The sequence below is a fragment of the Xenopus laevis genome, chromosome 4S (genome assembly GCF_017654675.1).
Source record: "Xenopus laevis strain J_2021 chromosome 4S, Xenopus_laevis_v10.1, whole genome shotgun sequence".
In the NCBI taxonomy this organism is placed as follows: Eukaryota; Metazoa; Chordata; class Amphibia; order Anura; family Pipidae; genus Xenopus; species Xenopus laevis.
In genome coordinates this window covers 41985112-42005322 of record NC_054378.1, presented here as the reverse complement: position 1 = coordinate 42005322, position 20211 = coordinate 41985112, and the positions used below count along the sequence as shown (strand labels likewise).

General features: G+C 40.1%; 1 protein-coding gene across 2 annotated transcripts in view; it reads left to right on the top strand.

Annotated features, from left to right (window-relative positions):
• zfhx3.S (zinc finger homeobox 3 S homeolog) overlaps positions 1-12056 on the top strand; it is a 78765-nt gene extending 66709 nt beyond the window's left edge. For both annotated transcript variants that reach the window (XM_018260542.2, XM_041561164.1), the window contains 2 exons: positions 37-5433; positions 7108-12056. In XM_018260542.2, coding sequence (XP_018116031.1) covers positions 37-5433; positions 7108-8603 — 6893 coding nt within the window. In that variant the 3' untranslated portion in view covers positions 8604-12056. The remainder of the gene's footprint in view (positions 1-36; positions 5434-7107) is intronic.
• The last annotated feature ends 8155 nt before the right edge of the window (positions 12057-20211 follow it).

Sequence of the window (20211 nt, the reverse complement as noted above, 5' to 3'; positions counted from 1 at the left end):
ACAGTTTTATAATTGTGTAACTTTATTTTTGTACAGAATCTGCTGAGGAAGTTTTGAAGACTGTAGCTGTTCCAGAGGAAACTGAGCTCCACGTAGAACAAAGTGATCCTTCAAGTGACCACAGTTTTTCCAGAGAAGAATCTGGTTTCTTGTGCTGGAAAAAAGGGTGCAACCAAGTTTTTAAAACCTCTGCTGCTCTACAAACACATTTTAATGAAATTCACAATAAGCGCCCACAACTGCCAGTGTCTGATCGTCATGTTTACAAGTATCGATGCAACCAGTGCAGCTTGGCATTCAAAACCATTGAAAAGCTCCAATTGCATTCTCAGTATCATGTGATTCGGGCTGCTACTATGTGTTGCCTTTGTCAGAGAAGCTTTCGCACATTTCCAGCCCTGAAAAAGCATCTTGAGACCAGCCATCTAGAGTTGAGTGAGTCTGACATCCAACAGCTGTACAGTGGACTTCTAGTAAATGGAGACATGATGTCCATGGTAGATGCATCCATGGTTGAAGATCAGAGTATGCTTGTAGATGATGATAAAGAAGAAGAAAGTGATCTTGAAGAAAAACAGAGTCCAACAGGGAGTGACTCTGGATCTGTACAAGAAGATTCAGGTTCTGAGCCAAAGAGAGCACTGCCTTTCCGCAAGGGCCCTAATTTCACTCTGGAGAAATTTTTGGATCCCTCTCGTCCCTACAAGTGCACGGTGTGCAAAGAGTCCTTTACACAAAAAAACATTTTACTGGTTCATTACAACTCTGTGTCTCATCTTCATAAATTAAAAAGAGCCTTGCAAGAGTCAACAGTGGGGCAGCCTGAGCCCACTAGTAGTCCAGATAATAAGCCTTTTAAGTGCAACACATGTAATGTTGCATATAGCCAAAGTTCCACCCTAGAGATTCACATGAGGTCTGTGTTGCATCAAACCAAAGCACGTGCAGCAAAATTGGAAGCTGCTAGTGGCAGTAGCAATGGAACAGGCACCAACAGCACCAGCACATCTTCAAATTCCACAATAACAAACCCTCCAAATATTAATGTTACAGCTAGTTCAACCTGTGGAACTGCAGTTACCAGTACAGCTAATTCCAGTTTCATCAGCCAAATGCCCATGGAAACAATTGGGAACACTGGTACTAGCAGTGTTCCTTGTCCTTCTGAGCACAAAGAAGTCCATCGCAAGAAATTAGCAGATATGATAGCTTCCCGACAACAGCAGCAGCAACAGCAACAACAAGCCCAGTCACTGGCTCAGGCACAAGCACAGGTGCAAGCCCATCTACAACAAGAACTACAGCACCAAGCTGCCATCCTTCAGTCTCAGTTATTAAATCCAACAATTCTTCCTCACTTTCCTATGACAACAGAAACTCTGCTTCAGCTTCAACAGCAGCAACACTTGCTGTTTCCATTTTATATCCCTAGTGCAGATTTTCAGTTCAACCCTGAGGTTAGTTTTCCCCTGACAAGTGGAACTTTTTCTTTGACTGGAAGTAACCCTAGTTTGATAGAAGATCTTAAACCTACATTGCAGAACCCTCAACATGCTCACTCACATCACCAGCATGTCCTGCAACAACAAGGTCAGATATGTGTGTCAGAACCTCGCTCACTGCTTTTACAAGGTCCAGAACACAAAATTAAGCCAGTGAAAGAAAATTACAAGGATATAAAAAAGGAAAAGGACCTCTCTGAAAACATAGACGAAAACAGCGCAAATGTTGAGCCATTAAGTTCTGAGGCTGCCAAATGCAAAAAAGAAAAGAAGGAGCTTGCATCTGGATCCAGTTCTGATCCCTTTTTGCTTCCTCCTCGCATTGCGTCAGATGCACGCGGTAATGCCACCAAAGCTTTGCTTGAAAACTTTGGTTTTGAACTTGTAATTCAGTATAATGAAAACAAGCAGAAAGCCCAGAAGAGGAATGTAAAAGGAGATCAGACAGACTGTCTAGACAAACTTGAATGCAATTCGTGTGGAAAAATGTTCTCCAATATCTTGATCCTAAAGAGTCACCAGGAGCATGTTCATCAGAGATATCTGCCATTTAATCAATTGGAGAATTTTGCAAAGCAGTATAGGGATCATTATGATAAATTATATCCACTTAGACCTCAAACACCAGAGGCTCCTCCTCCACCACCGCCTCCACCACCACCTCCTCCTGCTACACCACAACCAGCTATCACCCCAACTATAGCAACTTCAGCTCCTGCTATAACTTCACCCAGCATTTCACCAGCTCAGTCGTCTGTTTCCCTAGCACAGCTCCCTATGCCCATGGAGCTGCCCATCTTTCCATCACTCATGATGCAAACAATGCCTTTACAGCCCATGCCAGCACAGCTCCAACCACAACTGGGGCCAGTGGATACGCTCTCAGCAGATTTAGCTCAGATGTATCAACACCAGCTTAATCCCAGTCTTCTGCAACAGCAGAACAAAAGGCCACGAACCCGTATTACTGATGACCAGCTAAGAGTTCTACGCCAGTATTTTGATATTAATAATTCTCCAAGTGAAGAACAGATAAAAGAAATGGCTGATAAGTCCGGGTTGCCACAAAAAGTAATTAAACATTGGTTTAGAAATACCCTCTTTAAAGAACGTCAACGCAATAAAGATTCCCCTTATAATTTTAATAACCCACCTATTACTAGCTTGGAGGAAATGAAGATAGACTCCAAACCTCCTTCCCCAGAACCACAAAAGCCTGAATACTGGGGAAGTAAGAGGTCATCTAGAACTCGCTTTACAGATTACCATCTCCGTGTTCTTCAGGACTTTTTTGATGCCAATGCATACCCAAAGGATGATGAATTTGAACAGCTTTCTAATTTGCTAAATCTTCCTACACGTGTCATTGTTGTGTGGTTCCAGAATGCACGCCAGAAAGCAAGAAAGAACTATGAAAATCAAGGTGATGGCAAGGAAGGAGAGAAACGAGAGTTCACCAATGATCGATACATTCGGACAAGTAATTTGAACTACCAGTGCAAAAAGTGTAGTTTGGTTTTTCAGCGGATATTCGATCTTATTAAGCATCAGAAAAAATTGTGTTACAAGGATGAAGATGAAGACCTGAATGACGATAGTCAAAATGAAGACTCCATGGATGCCACAGATTTCTTAACTCCCTCTAGTTCTACATGTAGCACCCCAATGACTTTTCCTTCTTTCAGCACTGCAGTTTCATCATCTTCAAATGCATCATGTACTCCTTTTCTTCAACATACAACAGATTTAGAAGATATTGTTAGTTCCAAATCTGAGGCTTCTCATGATGATAAACCAAAGCACTTTGAGCCTATAAGGACACAGCAAAACCAAACACAAGAACAGCCACCACAGCCAAAGCAAGAATCCCAACAGCCACAGTCAACACAGTCACAGCCACTGCAACATGACCAAGTAGAGGACAAAATTAGTGTGACACCCCAGAAACATGCGGCACATTCATCTCCATCCACACAACCTCCTCAGTGTACAGTGACTCAAACAAGCCCAAATACTACTCAAATCTCCCAATTTCCTATAAAGCCACTTCACACATCCAGCCCACAACAAGTGGCAAACATACCGCCGCCCCTTTTACCTTACCAATGTGATCAGTGTAAACTAGCTTTTCCATCCTTTGAACACTGGCAGGAACATCAACAGCTACATTTCCTAAGTGCACAAAATCAGTTCATCCACCCACAATTCCTAGACAGATCCATGGATATGCCCTTTATGCTTTTTGACCCCAGTAATCCACTTCTTGCAAGTCAACTACTTTCTGGAGGGCTCTCTCAGATACCTCCTGGGTCAGCAACTTCCCCTTCCACTCCATCATCAACAATGAATACCCTTAAAAGAAAACTAGAGGAGAAGGCAAATGCAAGTCCTGGGGAAAATGATAGTGGAACTGGTGGAGAAGAACCTCAAAGGGACAAACGCTTACGAACAACAATCACTCCAGAGCAGCTGGAGGTACTGTATCAAAAATATTTGCTGGATTCAAACCCAACACGTAAAATGTTAGACCATATTGCTCATGAAGTGGGTTTGAAGAAGCGCGTGGTACAAGTATGGTTTCAAAACACGAGGGCACGGGAAAGAAAAGGGCATTTTAGGGCAGTTGGTCCAGCTCAAGCCCATAGACGCTGCCCATTTTGCAGAGCACTATTTAAGGCAAAGACTGCATTGGAAGCTCACATTCGTTCACGCCACTGGCATGAGGCAAAGCGGGCTGGATACAGTATGAGTCTGTCTGCCATGCTCATTGATTGTTGTGATGGGATTCAATTAAAAGGGGATATCTTTGATGGTCCTGGGTTTCATAGCCTTCCTCAAAGCAGCAGTGATGGGCAATGCATTTCTCTTTCTCTGGTAAGCAAATCTATGGAACTTTCACCACAAACATTGCTCAGCCCATCATCTATCAAAGTTGAAGGGGCAGAAGATTTTGAAATTCCTTCAATGTCCTCTGTCAATTTGAGCTTTGACCAATCTAAGCTAGACAATGATGACTGCTCCTCTGTAAATACTGCTATAACTGATACAACAACGGGAGATGAAGGAAATGCTGACAATGACAGCACAACGGGTATTATAGCTGAAACCAAATCTACATCCATAAACAGTGATGGCTTGCCAAAATCTGGCATGATAATGTCTGAATATGAGGATCAGATGTCATCTGGTTTAGTCAGCCCAGCCCCAAGTTATTATAGCAAGGAGTATGAAAATGAAAGTATGATTGATTACAGTGAAACTTCTAGCCTTGCAGACCCTTGTTCTCCTAGTCCAGGTGCAAGTGGTTCAGCAGGCAAATCAGGTGAAGACCGACTTGGTCATAAACGTTTTAGGACTCAAATGACTAACCTACAGCTAAAACTTCTCAAATCCTGCTTTAATGACTATAGAACTCCCACCATGCTGGAGTGTGAAGTCCTGGGTAATGACATTGGACTGCCAAAGAGAGTTGTCCAGGTCTGGTTTCAGAATGCCCGGGCAAAGGATAAGAAGGCCAAATTAAGTATGGCCAAGCACTTTGGAATAAACCAAACCAATTATGAGGGACCCAAAACAGAGTGCACTTTGTGTGGTATTAAGTACAGTGCTCGTCTCTCTGTGCGGGATCATATCTTTTCACAGCAGCATATCTCCAAAGTGAAGGATGCCATTGGAAGTCAACTGGACAAGGAGAAAGAATATTTTGATCCTGCCACTGTTCGCCAACTGATGGCCCATCAGGAACTGGACCGAATTAAAAAGGCCAACGAGGTTCTGGGTCTGGCATCCCAACCACAAAATGTGTACGATAACACATCATTGCAAGCACTCAATCTTCCAACAGCCTATCCAGCCCTCCAAGGAATCCCTCCAGTTCTGCTGCCAGGCCTCAGTAGCCCATCCTTGCCAGGCTTCACTCCAACAAATACAGGTGGGCACAAAGATTTAATAGTAATGAAACCAATCTAGTAGTAACATTTTCACTCCCATAGTTTACAAATGTGAGGCAATAGTCATTGAAAGGATGGTGGTGCATATGCTGTAAGAAAAAAGTTGTTACACAGAAACTGCAATTTATATCTAGAACAATACAATCACTCAGCACTCAATTTGTGGTGGTAACTTCACGCCACTTAGCCAGCCTCCACTCCAGTCTCAGATTAAGCACCTGGGAATGGGTGGTATCCATGGAAATATTAAACAGTGGGGATAAATATCTGCATATTAAATTTTAAGGGCTCTACGTAATAAAAAGGTGCAAAGTGTGCTACATGTCTAATCACATAATAAACGTAACATGAGTGGAAATTACTGTCCCTCTTTTACAAGTGACATACTATACTAGCTAATAATAAGTGACCTGACTATTAGAAGATCTTAAATTACAGAGAGGCCATTTTGGCAACTGGGTCAGCATTAATTAATGAAATATAAATACATTTTATAGGACACAACCTAAACTGTAAATAGGTTAAACATGTACGCATTATTAATACCGTTCTAGCTCAAACAGCTGCACATTAATCTGTCGAAAGCAGGTTTTGTACCAGAGCCAACAGATGGCACTTAGATAGGTCAGTGTAGCTTCTTCAACATCTTTTATTGTACAATTTAATCTAAAATTTTGGTACGTGTGTGTATGTATAGAATAGAATAGATAGATAGAGAGAGAGAGAGAGAGAGAGAGAGAGAGAGAGAGAGAGAGAGAGATAGTGTGATATATTATTTGCAAGAATGTGCCATCAAACATGGAACCTAGGTTTAATTGTGTTAAAAAGCAGGTCTGGACTGAGACTTAAAATAGGCCCTGGCATTTCAGGTACACAGAGGCCCAATCAGCCCACACAGAGGCCCAAACAGCCCCAACCAGCCGACTAAATACTGACTTTCTATGGCACCATTTGCCAGAACCCACAGATTGCCAGTCCGGGCCTGTTAAAAAGTGTTTGGTTACGGTTGTGTATTTCCATAATGGGAAGCTGTCATTCAGTCAGTCACTTTCTTTGTACAGAAGTTATTCATTTTCTATATATATATATATATATATATATACTTTCTAAGCAACAGCAAGAGCAGTCTCCTGCTTCAGTGCTTATTTCTCTGCCACATACACAGTGCAGCTGCTCCTACATTGCTATGCTAGAATGCATATCCTTTGGAGAACTGCTGCAAACTTTCCCCTCAGTTGTACACTTGAGCCTATTACTTTCAATATGCATTTGCCAAAGGGAATAAGAATCAAATGTGTTCATAGCAACTCCTGGAGGTTGGTTCCTAACATTAGTAGTTAGAGATACTTTGTCAAGGAGTATCTTCATTCCAAAAGTCTTTTTCGCTAAGTGAACGATAATTCTAAGCAACTTTCACATTCACACAACACTACATCTCTGCACTTATGCTTCTGACTCCTGAAACAATGTAGCAGAAGCCACCTGAGGTAACGGAGAATGAAAATCTGCTGAATGATTACAGGAGTCATCTATGCAGTGTTGTTTTTTTTTAAAAAATAAAAAATTCTGATTGTAGCTCATGTTTGATTATATGTGTAAATAAGTTTGAGAAATGTATTCAGCTGGCTGATCGTTTTTTTTTCTTTTTCTTCTAGCTTTAAGTTTGCCCAAATCCAATATGATGGGAGTGTCTAGCACAAAAATCCCTTCCCCTGGCCTTCCCACTTCTGCACAACCAAACAAGCAACCACCTAAATCTTTAAGCCCCCATGCTCCTTCACAGTCTCACTCATTAACTGTCCCCCAGCCACCAGAAATGCATAAAGAAAAAGATGGTGAGAAAGTTAAAGAGAAAGATAAGGGCAAAGGAAAGGGAGAATCATCACCTACACCCAAAAAAGAGAGAGTAGAAACTCCAGCATCAGCCTCCACATCGTCATCTGGCATGGAGTATGTGGTGGATTCAGCACAGCTCCAGGCTTTGCAAGCTGCTCTAACATCTGATCCCGCCGCCCTGCTAACTAGTCAGTTCCTTCCTTATTTTGTCCCAGGATTCTCTCCCTACTACAGTACACAGATACCTGGGGCCTTGCCGGGTGGATATCTGCAACCAATGTATGGGATGGAGAGCCTGTTTCCTTACAACCCTGCCATGTCTCAAGCGTTGATGGGCCTGTCGCCTAGCTCCTTGCTGCAACAGTACCAGCAGTACCAGCAAAGTTTGCAGGAAGCACTGCAGCAACAGCAACGGCAGCTACAAATGCAACAGAAGCAACATCACCATCATCAAAGATTGCAACAGCCCAAAGTAAGCCAAACCCCTGCACCCCCAGCTTCTTCCCCCTTTGACAAAGAGCCTGCCAAAGACTTCCCCAAGCAGGAAGAACAGAATCCTGCAACTGTTGAGGTGTCTCTCTCTAAGCCCCCAGATCAACAAGGAGGGGAGAACCAAGGTGCAGACTCCCTCTTGGACCCCTTTATTGTCCCAAAGGTGCAGTACAAGTTGGTCTGTCGGAAGTGTGAGCTGAGCTTCAGCAGCGAGGAGGCGGCTATCAGCCACCTAAAGTCCCTTTGTTTCTTTGGCCAATCTGTGGTGAACCTGCAAGAGCTGGTGACATGCGTCCCCACTGGTGACACCAATGGCTCATACCGATGCTTGGGCTGTGATGCCACTTTCTGTGGGGGCGATGCTCTACGTCAACATCTGGAGTCGCCCTTGCACAAACAACGAACAATCAAAAGAACAGCAAGAAATGCCAAAGAGCACCCTAGTGTATTACCTCACTCTGCCTGCTTCCCCAACCCTGACACCGCATCTACCTCTCAGTCTGCTGCTGACTCCAAAGCCAGCCACTCACCCACGTATCCCTCAGCTTCTACCCCCAACAGCACCACAAAGTCTTGGTCTCACAACTCTCACAGAAATCCTCCTTTTCCCACACTTTCTTCATCTTCAACAGTTACCTCAAATCCTTGCAGCACCTCAGGGGTTGCAAACTCCTTTCCAACAGACGCTTTCTCTGAGGAATCTGACTCAGACCTCAGCCAAAAGTCTGAAGGGGCAGGGAGTCCATTGGACGCTCCTGAGAATCCAGGCTGTCATGAGGATAGCTCTCGAACTGCTGTGGGAGTGAGTTCTTTACGCCTATAGACTTTGAATATAGACGATAAGAAAACTAATTAAATACAAATTTTAAATGATGAATAAACCAATTTCACAAAATACTGCAAATTCCAAAGCTTCTAACCAAATAAAGGGGACCCCTCCTTTCCCATAAGAACCTCTTCTTTCCTGCACCCTTACCCTCTAACATGTTCTCCCCTCTTCCTACATATATATTGGGGCCCTATACACCGAAAACTGGGCCTAAATTCTTTTTGTCCCCTTGGAATTTGGTCACCTTGCGGTGGCAACCTTTCTCTGCTCACATAGCAACGGCTTTGCTAAGAAGAAACCAATGGAAATATTGTGTTATTCTCAGGTCAAATGCTCACACCGTGTTCTGGTTCTGGTCTTGGAGTTTTATATATACATATATAAATAGGGATATATATGTGTGTATATATGTATTTATTTTATTTTTTGTTCGATAACTGATTTTTTTAATTTGGTATTTGCTAACTTAACTGGGCAGAAAAGTTTCAGGACTGGGGTGAAAATGCCTCCCAGGGACAGAATGTTGGGGGATGTTCATTCTTTATAATTTCCACATCCAGGAACCACAGCTCAAAAAAATATACTCTTAAAAAAAAAAATAATGAACTGACTTTCTGTATTTCTTGTAGAGGCCACTGATTCAGGACCGTTTACAAATGTGGAGTAGATCATCATTCTTTTTTTTCTTTTAGGAATTCTATTTTGTCATATGTTTATTTGATGTTGTACTTGGCCTTGAATACTCTTGTCCCGCTCCATCATAACAAAACCCCTGAAATCGTAGCTCATCAACCAAAAGACGCACTTCAACCTTCTGTCCTTTATTTATTCATATGGCAACAAAGCTCTTATCAGCAGGCAATTGTCAATGCTAAATAAATCCTTTTTTTCCTATATGGCATCCCCCCCCCCCCCCCGATGGGACCTACAAGCTCTTTTACTAATCTAGTGTGCGTTATGCAATGCTGTACATAGTGTTCTTCAGACATGGTCTCTACTTCTTGAGCTTACAATCCTTAAAGCCTGATGTTGGGTTTGAGAAGGAGGGTTTACTCATAAAAGATGTACATTTCTCTGTTTGGTGTTTGTATTCTGCACACTTATTCCCCTTGCCCTCCCCATCCCCAGTGTTACTTGTTACTCTGTCTCGCATCGTTAGGCAGAGATCTGTTCTGTTTAACAAAAGGAAAAAAAGCAGACTTTTTGTACATGTGTATGGGTATACAGAGCTGTACGCACACACGCATGTGTATATATGTATCTATTATACATACTGAGACACGTGCACACACTGTCACTACTTTTTTGAATGAAATCTGATGCTTTAAATAAAATCCAAAGAGTAGCCTCCCTTGTGTCCTTTGGCTTGGAAGGCTTTGTTTTACTTGAACATTTGTCTGACCTGAAGGAAGCATTTACTGTTCATAGCATCATCCGGCACTGGCTGGTGGCTAAGGTATCAAGGAAACCCACACTACATTGTATTTATGATTTACATAGACTGCGTATTAGCAGGGAGTACAGAAGGCCAGACAAACGCTCTTACACCATTTTGTTTTGTTTTTTCTGTTCTTGCTGTTCCTCAAGGTGAGGATGAATTTGTCTCTTTCTAAAGACCTCTAGGAAAATGATCTTTTAACATAATAAATAGGCACAGCTAAATAAGAGATTCTAGTTAACACAGGCAAGCCTCAAAACATCAGGCGAGGTTGGACTCCTTGAAGAATATGGTGTTACACTTCAGGGGGGTATTTGCCCTTATGGATTTGTTTTAACTCAATATTAATGTCTGTTTTAACCCATATTTTATAGACTCCCCTTTCAATTGGTGAAATCCAGGATCTATGGCACATTCCTATCCTAGGATTTTACAAACTGCATGGATACGTAGGGGGGATTAAACGATGGAATAATTTATTACGTAAATGTAAAATTAGTTTATCACAAGACTGATAAAATATAGGTTTTCTGTCACACCAGCCATTTGCCTACCGAGTTATAGTACGATCGGATACTTTAACATTTCAAAGGGCGAATTGTGCTGTTAATAAAAGGTTACCGGCATTCTAACAGTAGAAATCAACTTTACAGACATTGGCCTCAACATTTGTTTCATGTCTAATCATTATGAAGGCAGGGATACTTTGACCATGGTCGTGCCATATTACAAGAACTGTTTAAAGCAATTCGGCCTTGTCCAATGTTAAAAAAAAAAAAAAAATTAAAAAAAACCTCTGCATTTATGTGAAATGTGTATCCACATTGTCTTAGCTCTAATACTGTGACAGAGACCTTTCCGAAGGTCATTATTTTAGCAGTCTCCTCTGGCAACAAGCAAGTAATCATTGGTTGGTTTCCAAGTCACTTGTTCTTAAGTTTCCTATTTATATTAGGGTTTTAGCAGCTTCCAAGGGTTCTATATGAAATCAGTTACAAATAAGTTGTACTTTTTAAGCACTTTTGAAGCAGCATTTTAATATATAAATCTATATTTCATGTTACAGTAGTGAACATTATTGTTTTTGGGATTAGACTGAGTAATAATGCTTCGGTCCGTTCTTCTCTGTGTTTTGTTTGCTTAACCCCCAAATGATTCTATGCTGTGCATAGAGTGAGCTTTATCTGCAGGGCAGTGCTTTTTTCCTTGAGATTGTTGCTGGCAGAGAGGGGGTGTAGGTAGCCCCAAGCCAGCAACAAGGCTTATCTCTGCAATGTTGTTACATCATTCACCATGAGTGGATTTTTTTATTATTTGTTTTGTTTTCTTTAATCCAAGTTGTCTCACATTTCATGTACAGCTGCCTGTGCAAGTAAACGGATATATCCTGTAACGCAGTAGAACTTGAACAACTCTACAGACTTCCCTTTCATGTGGGCTACTGCAAAATATCACTTACCATTGCACTTCAGTGGGCATTTCTTGAGCAAAGGCACCCTGCTCATTCAGATGGCCTGAGTGGAAGAAAGTCCATTAGACTGGGCATTGGCAGAGAGGCTTGAGGCCCAGACTTAATCTGGTTGTTATGACCTTGAAGCAAAGACGGAAGACACCATGGAAAACTTTTCTGAGCAAGCACTGACCTTTTTATTTCTTTTTATATTCAACATATTTATATATTTGAAAGTGGCCAAATCTCAACACAGCAAAGGTGTTTTAAATAAAGGTGTGTTAATGACAGCAACGCTTGGGCTAATGTACATGTGTGTAAATATGTGTATACACACGCGTGCTCCACTGTATTACTATCTGTCCCAGATAAACAAGGTTTTCAGATTTGGAGGCAGCCTGAGCTTGACTGTCCACTGTGATTATATAGTAAGAGTGGAAAGGCTTTCCCTGTTTAGGTAAATACTCTGAATAGGGTATGTGTTCCTGTGAAGTCATACAAGTTTTGCATTGTACAAAAACAAACAATAAAACAAAGAAAATTATTAGAGAAACCGAAACCAAAACAAGGACCCCGTCTCTCATTTTATAGAATGTATGCATTTTGTTTTTATGCAACACAGCATCAATCTATGCTAAGTCTTTCTACTGGATTTAAAGGTCAGTTTAAAAAAAAAAAAAAAAAAATAGGGGAATGGCAATTGCCATCCAGCTACTACTGACTTGGTATGAGCCCCTGTCACATCATCATGATAACAGATTTCAGATACACACATATTGCAAAACTAGATTATGTGTGAGCTGATACTATTGTTGTGGTTGGCTATAAATATCTTAGAATGGTCAAAACATTTAGGAATGACAAATTGTTCACATTTGTTTATAATTTTTCTTGGGGTCCATGGATGTTTATCAACATATTCTGCCCATGTTTTTTTATTTTAAACACCAGAATAGAAATGGTTTACTATTGATGCTCAAATGCCCCATTTAGTTATTTTAAACACTAGAATATATTGTTTTATTAATGGTTTACTATTGGTGATCAAATGCCAATTAACAGTGGTGGTGGAGTGAGATATTTTGAAGATCTAATGACTCTACTACAGCAGTTTAAACTGTGTACACAAAGGTGGCTAGGAACCTACTCAAATTCACTTCAGCTTCAGAGCATTTTCATACAGTCCTGAGAGCTACAAGCCAATAGACTAAGAATAATAAAGAATAAAGATGGACCTCTTAATTGTACAGCTTAGGGGATTGTGAACAAACAACAACAGATGTACCCAAGAGCTGCTCTTGTATATACAGCACAAGTGTTGGCTCAACAAGACACGAAGGTTTTTATTATTAGAAAATAATATACATATATTTAATTATACAACTTAGACAACTATACCCCCCAATGTAGGTTCCTATAAAAAATATATTGCATAAAAAAAGCTCATATGTAAAACCCTGTTTTTATGTAAATAAACTATTAACATAATATACTTTTTAGTAATATGTGCCCTTGGGTAATCCTAAATAGAAAATTGCCATTTTAAGAAATTAGGGCCACCCCCTGGGATACTACGATTCACGGTGCACTCAAGCATACCATACATGTTAGGTCACATGAGCCAATTAACAGACCAAGTTCTTTCTTTTTCTTCCACACTTCTTCCTGTTACAGTTAGAGCTGCAGTATTTCTGGTCAGGTGATCTCTGAGGCAGCACAGAGAATTATCATTAAATGGGAGCTCAAGGGAAAAGATGTAAAGGGCAATATTTACGTAAATATGTATTCCAGTTTGGTAACATTCTTTAATATGCTATAAACTGTTGCTTAAGTATTTATTTTTGGGTATAGTTTTGTCCATAAAAGATTAAAGAATAGTTTTTCCAGTGGTTGTAGGCTGTGGGGCAGATTTATTATCATGTGAATTTCGAGTTGTGTGAAACTCTTTTAAATTCGTTTGTTTTTTTTTTTAATTTGACTATGATCATATTTATGAATAAGGACAAATTTGGGTGAATTTGATTGGAAAGGTTTTATTCAAGTTGTTCCGATTCAAAGTCCTCCAGCAGCCATTTTAGGTGGATTTTTGCTCTGTTTCACCACTTGCTATTTGGATAGCAGTCAAAGGGGCATATTGCTCCTGGTGGTGCTGTTGCTGCTGCTGCTGCTCCTGTAGTTGTTGCTGTGTTTCCTGCCCGGCAATAATTGCTATGGCAAACAAAGGTGGCAGATTATAATTTCATGCCCAAAACATCTTAACTCCAAACACTCACTTAAAAACTAAAATAGAATCAGATGAGGGGTTTAATAGGTAGTGTTTCCCAGCATTCCTTGCAGCCTTTAACCATTTCCTGAACCATAAGGATAGATAGCCTAAACTGAGATTTCGAATTTTTAAAATTCAAATACTCAAATTATCGGGGAACTTGGCAAAACTGGCTAAAAATGGGTTGCTAAAGCTAGTAAATCTCGAATGTGAATTAAAACTATGAGTTTTGCATTTTTGTATTTAAATTTCAAGTTTTCGAAACTCGTTTTCTTTAGCTCGCATTGGCGAGTTCTACTTAATACATTTCGAAAATACGAATGACAACTCGAACATCTTGAAAAAACTCTCTCAATCTTTAATAAATCTGCCCCTATATGTTAAGCAATAAATAATCTAATCATGTTGAATTCATTACCATAAACCACAGACTAGCTAATACAAACTTTGTTTGATTGCTAGTTAATTACTTTACAAGGTCCTGTATGCAACACATTATTAAGATAAATTAAGTAAAAAATGTTTGGCTTTTTTTTCAATACAAAAGAAAAATTAACAATTATGTATAAAGCGGCAACATATGACAGAAAATGGTGTATACAAACATTTCTGACAGGTATATAATGTAAATTCTCTCCCTGGTACAGGCTGATACATTAGATAGCTTTAAGAAGGTTGGATTGCTTTTTAGCAAGTGAGGGAATACAGGGTTATGGGAGATAGCTCATAGTACAAGTTGATCCAGGGATTAGTCTGATTCCCATCTTGGAGTCAGGAAGGAATTGTTCCCCATATGGAGATTGGAGAGGCTTAAAATGTTTTTTTTTGCCTTGCTCTGGATCAACTAGCAGTGAGGCAGGTTATATATAGACTTAAGGTTGAACTTGATTGACATGTCTTTTTTTCAACCTTACTTACTATATCACTATTATGTAAAGAGAGCCCTGCTGCATAAAGCATAGTAATTTCTACGACATATGCTGTTATTATGATTAATAATTAGCAATATGTTTGAAACCTTGTCCTATATGCAAAACTCCAATCCCTTTAAACTGCAAACAAAATGACACATCAACAGATTCCTTAGGCATAGCTATTTCTGTATCCGCCCAATGGTGCATTTGTTCCTTACCTCCATGTGTGCTCCTGGAATTCATAATCTTCCAAATATATAGCTATAAAACAATATGTGAGAGCTTGGGGTATATACATAAGTCTCTTGGAAGACTGTGGGCCTCTAGTTGTACAATTTTGACTGCAATGCCAACACACAGTGACTATATTGATCAGTTTTTAACTATCCCTGCAGACTGGAATTTTAAACTAAATGGTTTGTCAGATTACAGCTTTAAAACTGAAAGCTTTTCAGAAGTCATTGCAGTTGACCTTCATTAAGGCCCAATACACCCTATAAAAAAAATCAATTAGATTAAGATTCAATACACTCACGGTTTGTTGAAATATTTTCTGAGAATCCTTGTTGGTGCTATCTTCTTGTAGTCACGTGACTCAGCATGAATATTAACCAAAATTGAAGAAAAAAAGAGAGGCACTCAAAACAACTTGTATGCAGTGTACCCAAAGGGGCAAATTCACTAACCTCCGAAAATTCGCCAGCGACGGCTTTGCTCACAGCGTAGATTCACCAGGATAATGCTAATTCCCTAAAATCCAAAGTTGCGTCCAGGGCGCCGAACGCTGGCGAAGTTGCGCTAGCGTTACTGCGCCAAGCGAAGTTGCGCTAGCATTGGCTAATATGCATTTAGCGGTTAAAGTTCAATGGACGTATATATTGCAGCAAATACATTAGACTACCCTACGCATGAGCCCAGTGTATAGTTTATGTGCCATATGTTAGGAAATGTAGGGGGGAAGCCGGTTACCCCAAAAAAACAGGGATGCACCGAATCCACTATTTTGGATTCGGCCAAACCCCGAATCGGTCACAAAGGATTCGGCCTAATACCGAAACCGAACCCTAATTTGCATATGCATATGTTAATTTGCATATGCAAATTAGGGACGGGAAGGGGGAAAAATAGTTCCTTGTTTTGAGACAAAAAGTCACGCAATTTCCCTCTCTGTCCCTAATTTGCATATGCAAATTAGGATTTGGTTCGGCTGGAATCCGAATCCTGCCGAATCACACTGAAAAATGAAAAGTCGCCAGCATTTTTTGGGACTTAGAAAAATTTTCAACTATTTTTTGAGGAACTCTTATCTACTCTATTGCACTTCGCCTGGTCTGAGGTGGCGAAGGCAAGTCTGGCGCAAGAGGTAACGTTCAGTAAAATGTGCAAGTTAGTGAATTTGCTTAGTTAAGTCCATTTGCCAGAGCGCAACTTGCCAGGGAACTAGCGAAGTTACGCCAGCGACCGTTAGTAAATTGGCGAAGTACCGAAATGACGTCACGCTGGCCAATTTTAGTCACTTCGCCCTTTAGTAAATTTTATTTGTGCAGAGTACAAATCAAAAGCTTCAGAGGCCTCACACCTCCTTTGTCAGTGATTATAGTACTATAAATAAAAATGACTGGAGATACAAAGCTTTGCTATAGAAATATACAGTACATACAGCAGCCCTGTAGGTCTTTTGTTTAATTGGGAATGGGTAGATTATAATAAACAATGGACAGATAGTTAAGGGCAAGGGTTGAGGAGAAAGCAAGGAAGAAACAAATCAAGAATATACAAGTTAATATACTGTATTCTGCAATAAATGAAGCTGTAGTTTAGTCAGTGCCAAGTTCTACAAACTATCATAATGACAATAGACCTGTTGAAACAGGTTGATTGCTCATAAAAGCACAGTGCATTCTTAGCAATAGACTTGCACTGAAATAAGATCTCTAATGACTTTGATGCTTTGGCATGAGGGGCAAGAGAAGCAACTGACCTGGTCCTAAAGAATTCCCTATGCAACGTGAAAGGAAGTTTATAGATGCCAGTGCTATGTGTTGGCATGATTTGTTTTTACATGATTGATTGGAAGATTGCTATTGTATGTAAGGACTCATTTACAAACACAAGCAAATACTCTTAAACATGCCCAAATCCTAATTGTTTACCCACAATGTATCCCTTACCCCTAAAATTCTACAGTAATGGCAGGCCCTCTACGTTAAGTGTGGGAGAAAATCAGGGAAAAAACCTCATTGGCATTGGATGCAAGTCATTCGTATGTGCCCTGAAGATAAAACCATCTTAAGCAAGTTACTGTAATTCCAGTGTTTTCTTGCCTCCATGTTCATAAACTCTAACCAGGCGGAACTTGCAGATTGGCACGAGGGGCCATTTCTAAGACGCATGTTTAAGCACATGTACCTTTCTTAATCACTCAAGTGAAAGTCATTTTGCACTTAGAAATGGACTACATGAAACATGAAAAATTTATGATTGAGGCCTAAATTGTGACTGTAAAGTCGTATGGTGCTGGAAAAGAAACCTGCCCCATTTGTTGTGTTCAGGGTCGGACTGGGCTGACGGGACACAGTGAAAAAACTCGGAGCCCGGCTTTCAGGGGCCCCACTGGTCCAGACCTGCTCCCTGCACAAATCTGTTGTTGTTGCATTTCACCTCCCTCTTTTGCAGCAGCAAAAAAAGGTACATGATGGGGCTGAATGGGGTTATGGCTAGGGGCAGCCAGAGGGGCTTTGTAGCAGCCAGAGGGGCCCCTCCCCCCTGAGACAGCAGCCCCAGAGGGCCATGGGCCCCCAGTCCGACAATGGTTGCACTTTGTTGCTTTGTACTTGCCTAAAGAACTTTTACCATAGAAAGTAAGAGGCCAAAGATGGAGAACACTTGCATACCATAGTGGTACACACAACATTTTTATTTTGTTTTTGTATCCAGGTGACCCATGGCAGCAGATCTTATTCTTAGTAGACCTGTTTCCGTGTCAAACCATTATAGTTTGAAATAAGATGATATTCCTTTTCTGAGTATGAGAACAGAGCAGTTTCTCCAGTAAAGGGGCACTGGGGGTATATTTTTATGTGTAAGGTACCATTTCTAAACTGCTGTCTTGTTATTGGTGACTTAGGCATTTCATTTTGCTCTCCCAAACCCTTGTGCTTGTGTATATTATTTTAGATCATTAGATATCTTTACAACCCCCATGGTTATTACAGAAAAACTGCCTTTTCTGTTGAAAATGCGTGTGTTTGTGATAAACATTTTGAAAAGTGAACTTCTAAGAATGCTATGAGCTATTCTTTGTAGCTCAATATATTAATCAGTATTCAAGTTTATCTAACTGTATTGTTTATACAATAAACGGAGAAAGGAGGCTCGATGTCAGGGCTTGTTGAAACTTAAGACACTCTGGGCCAAATTCACTAAAGGACGAAGCGCCTAACGCTAGCGTTAATTCGCTAGCGTAACGCATTTTTGTTAATTCGCCGATTCACTAACGGACGCTGGCATCAGCGTTTTTTTTAGAACTTTCATGACTTTTCGGCATACGGGATATGATGTCACTGACATAAGATGGAGGAGGATGTAGCATCATCTTATCAGTTCGCCAGGTCCAAGGTGGGGAAGAAAACTGTGGTGAAAAAGGAAACATTCTGTAAAATTCGCCGCTAGTAACGATTGTTCGACTGAGCGAAAATTAGTTTGCCCATAGGGCGTGAAACTGCACTAGCGACGGTCACATCGCCCATAAGTAAACCTACACCAAGGAGCTGTTACTAATAGATCATTGAACATTGACAATAAACCCTAAGGACAAGGGCAAACATGGTGTATTATCTGCCTATTATCCTACTTACATACAATTCATAGGCATTTCACTATTTTTCTCCTACCTCATTTTCATAATATTTGTGTCCTATGCCAGCGCCAGCTGCCTTTCCTACCTTTCCCTAATTACAGCCTTGAATCTAATTCTCCACACAAATAATATCTGATGTATGTGTGGGTGTCTGCACACAGCAGGTACAATTTAATTGCTGGTGTCTATTAGAGGGAGGTGTTGTTAAGCACCTTAAAAACTTACTATTCAGAAAAATAATGTTTTTAGGAGTTCTACTGTAAAGACTCTTTATCTGAAAAATCCATGTACCAAACATTACTAACAATTGATCCTATATCTGTATTTTATTTACATTTACACACTATTACGTGTTTTAGCTCAAATTGCATTTACATTTTACTACAAAATATTTTACAGTTTAAAATGAAGAAATGATTTACAGTTTGTAGGGGAACTATTGTGAAAATGAAAATTTAATATAAACTTCAGCATACCAAAATGAGATATGTATAAATACAATCAATCAAACATTCTGCATTGTTTCTGAAATAATCAAGTTTATATTCACTATCCCTCTCTCAGCATCTGTTTCTGTTCATTCTGTCTTCATGCAGCAGTTGGGTGTCATTGACAGTTAGATCTAATATATCTTATAGGGGGCTTCCTTTCCTATCAGATCCAGTGACGGACTGGGGTGGCTGGGGCCCTCCAGGAAACCTTATGTCAAGGGCCCGCACCTGCCAACCCCCCCCCCCCACACACACACACACACACCGGTACTAATTGAATAGAAAAACTCTGAGCCATAAACTCTAAGGGGCAGATTTATCAAAGGTCGAGGTGAATTTTCAAATAAAAAAAATTTGAATTTGGAGCTATTTTTTGTGTACTTTGACTAGGGAATAGTCCAAATTCGATTTGAAGTTGAAACAAATTAGAATATCGAACTTTATGTACTGTCTCTTTAAAAATTCGACCATTCACCATTTAAAACCTGCTGAATTGCTGTTTTAGCCTATGGGGGACCTCCTAGAACCTACTTATATTTGAAAAACTTCTAATCGAATTTGATCGAATGCGCTATTCCTTCGATTCGTACGATTTTAATTCGGCCAAATACGGACCAATAGAAAACGGACCTATTCAACCAAAAACGGACCTATTCGACCAAAAAAAACGTTGACTTAATTTCGGTTGGTCTTTTTGAATTCAAATTTTGATGTTTTTTTCAATTCGAAATTCAACCCTTGATAAATATGCCCCTAAGTGTGTTAAACCAGGGGCACAATAATGAGTATGAGATTCCAGCACAAAAAAGGATAAACTGCAACTAAAACATCTAAACATCTGCAAAAACCGACCCTGATCAGATGTACTGTATTAGAGCTCACTCAACTGAGTCCAGTATAAACAAAATCTAACAAAATTACTGCCTTATGCACAAATTCTGCATGTAGAGAGACAGGATTTCCAGTGATTTTAATAGAGTGAGCTCTAATACATCTTCTAGGCAAAAGGAGCCCCCTATAAGATATATTGGGTGTAACTGTCAATGAATATCTGACACCCAACTGTTGCAAGAAGACAGAATGAACAGAAACAGATGCTGAGAGAGGAATAGTGAAGATAAATGTGATTATTTCAGAAACAGTACAGAATATTTAATTGATTGTATTTAGACGGTTTCTTATTT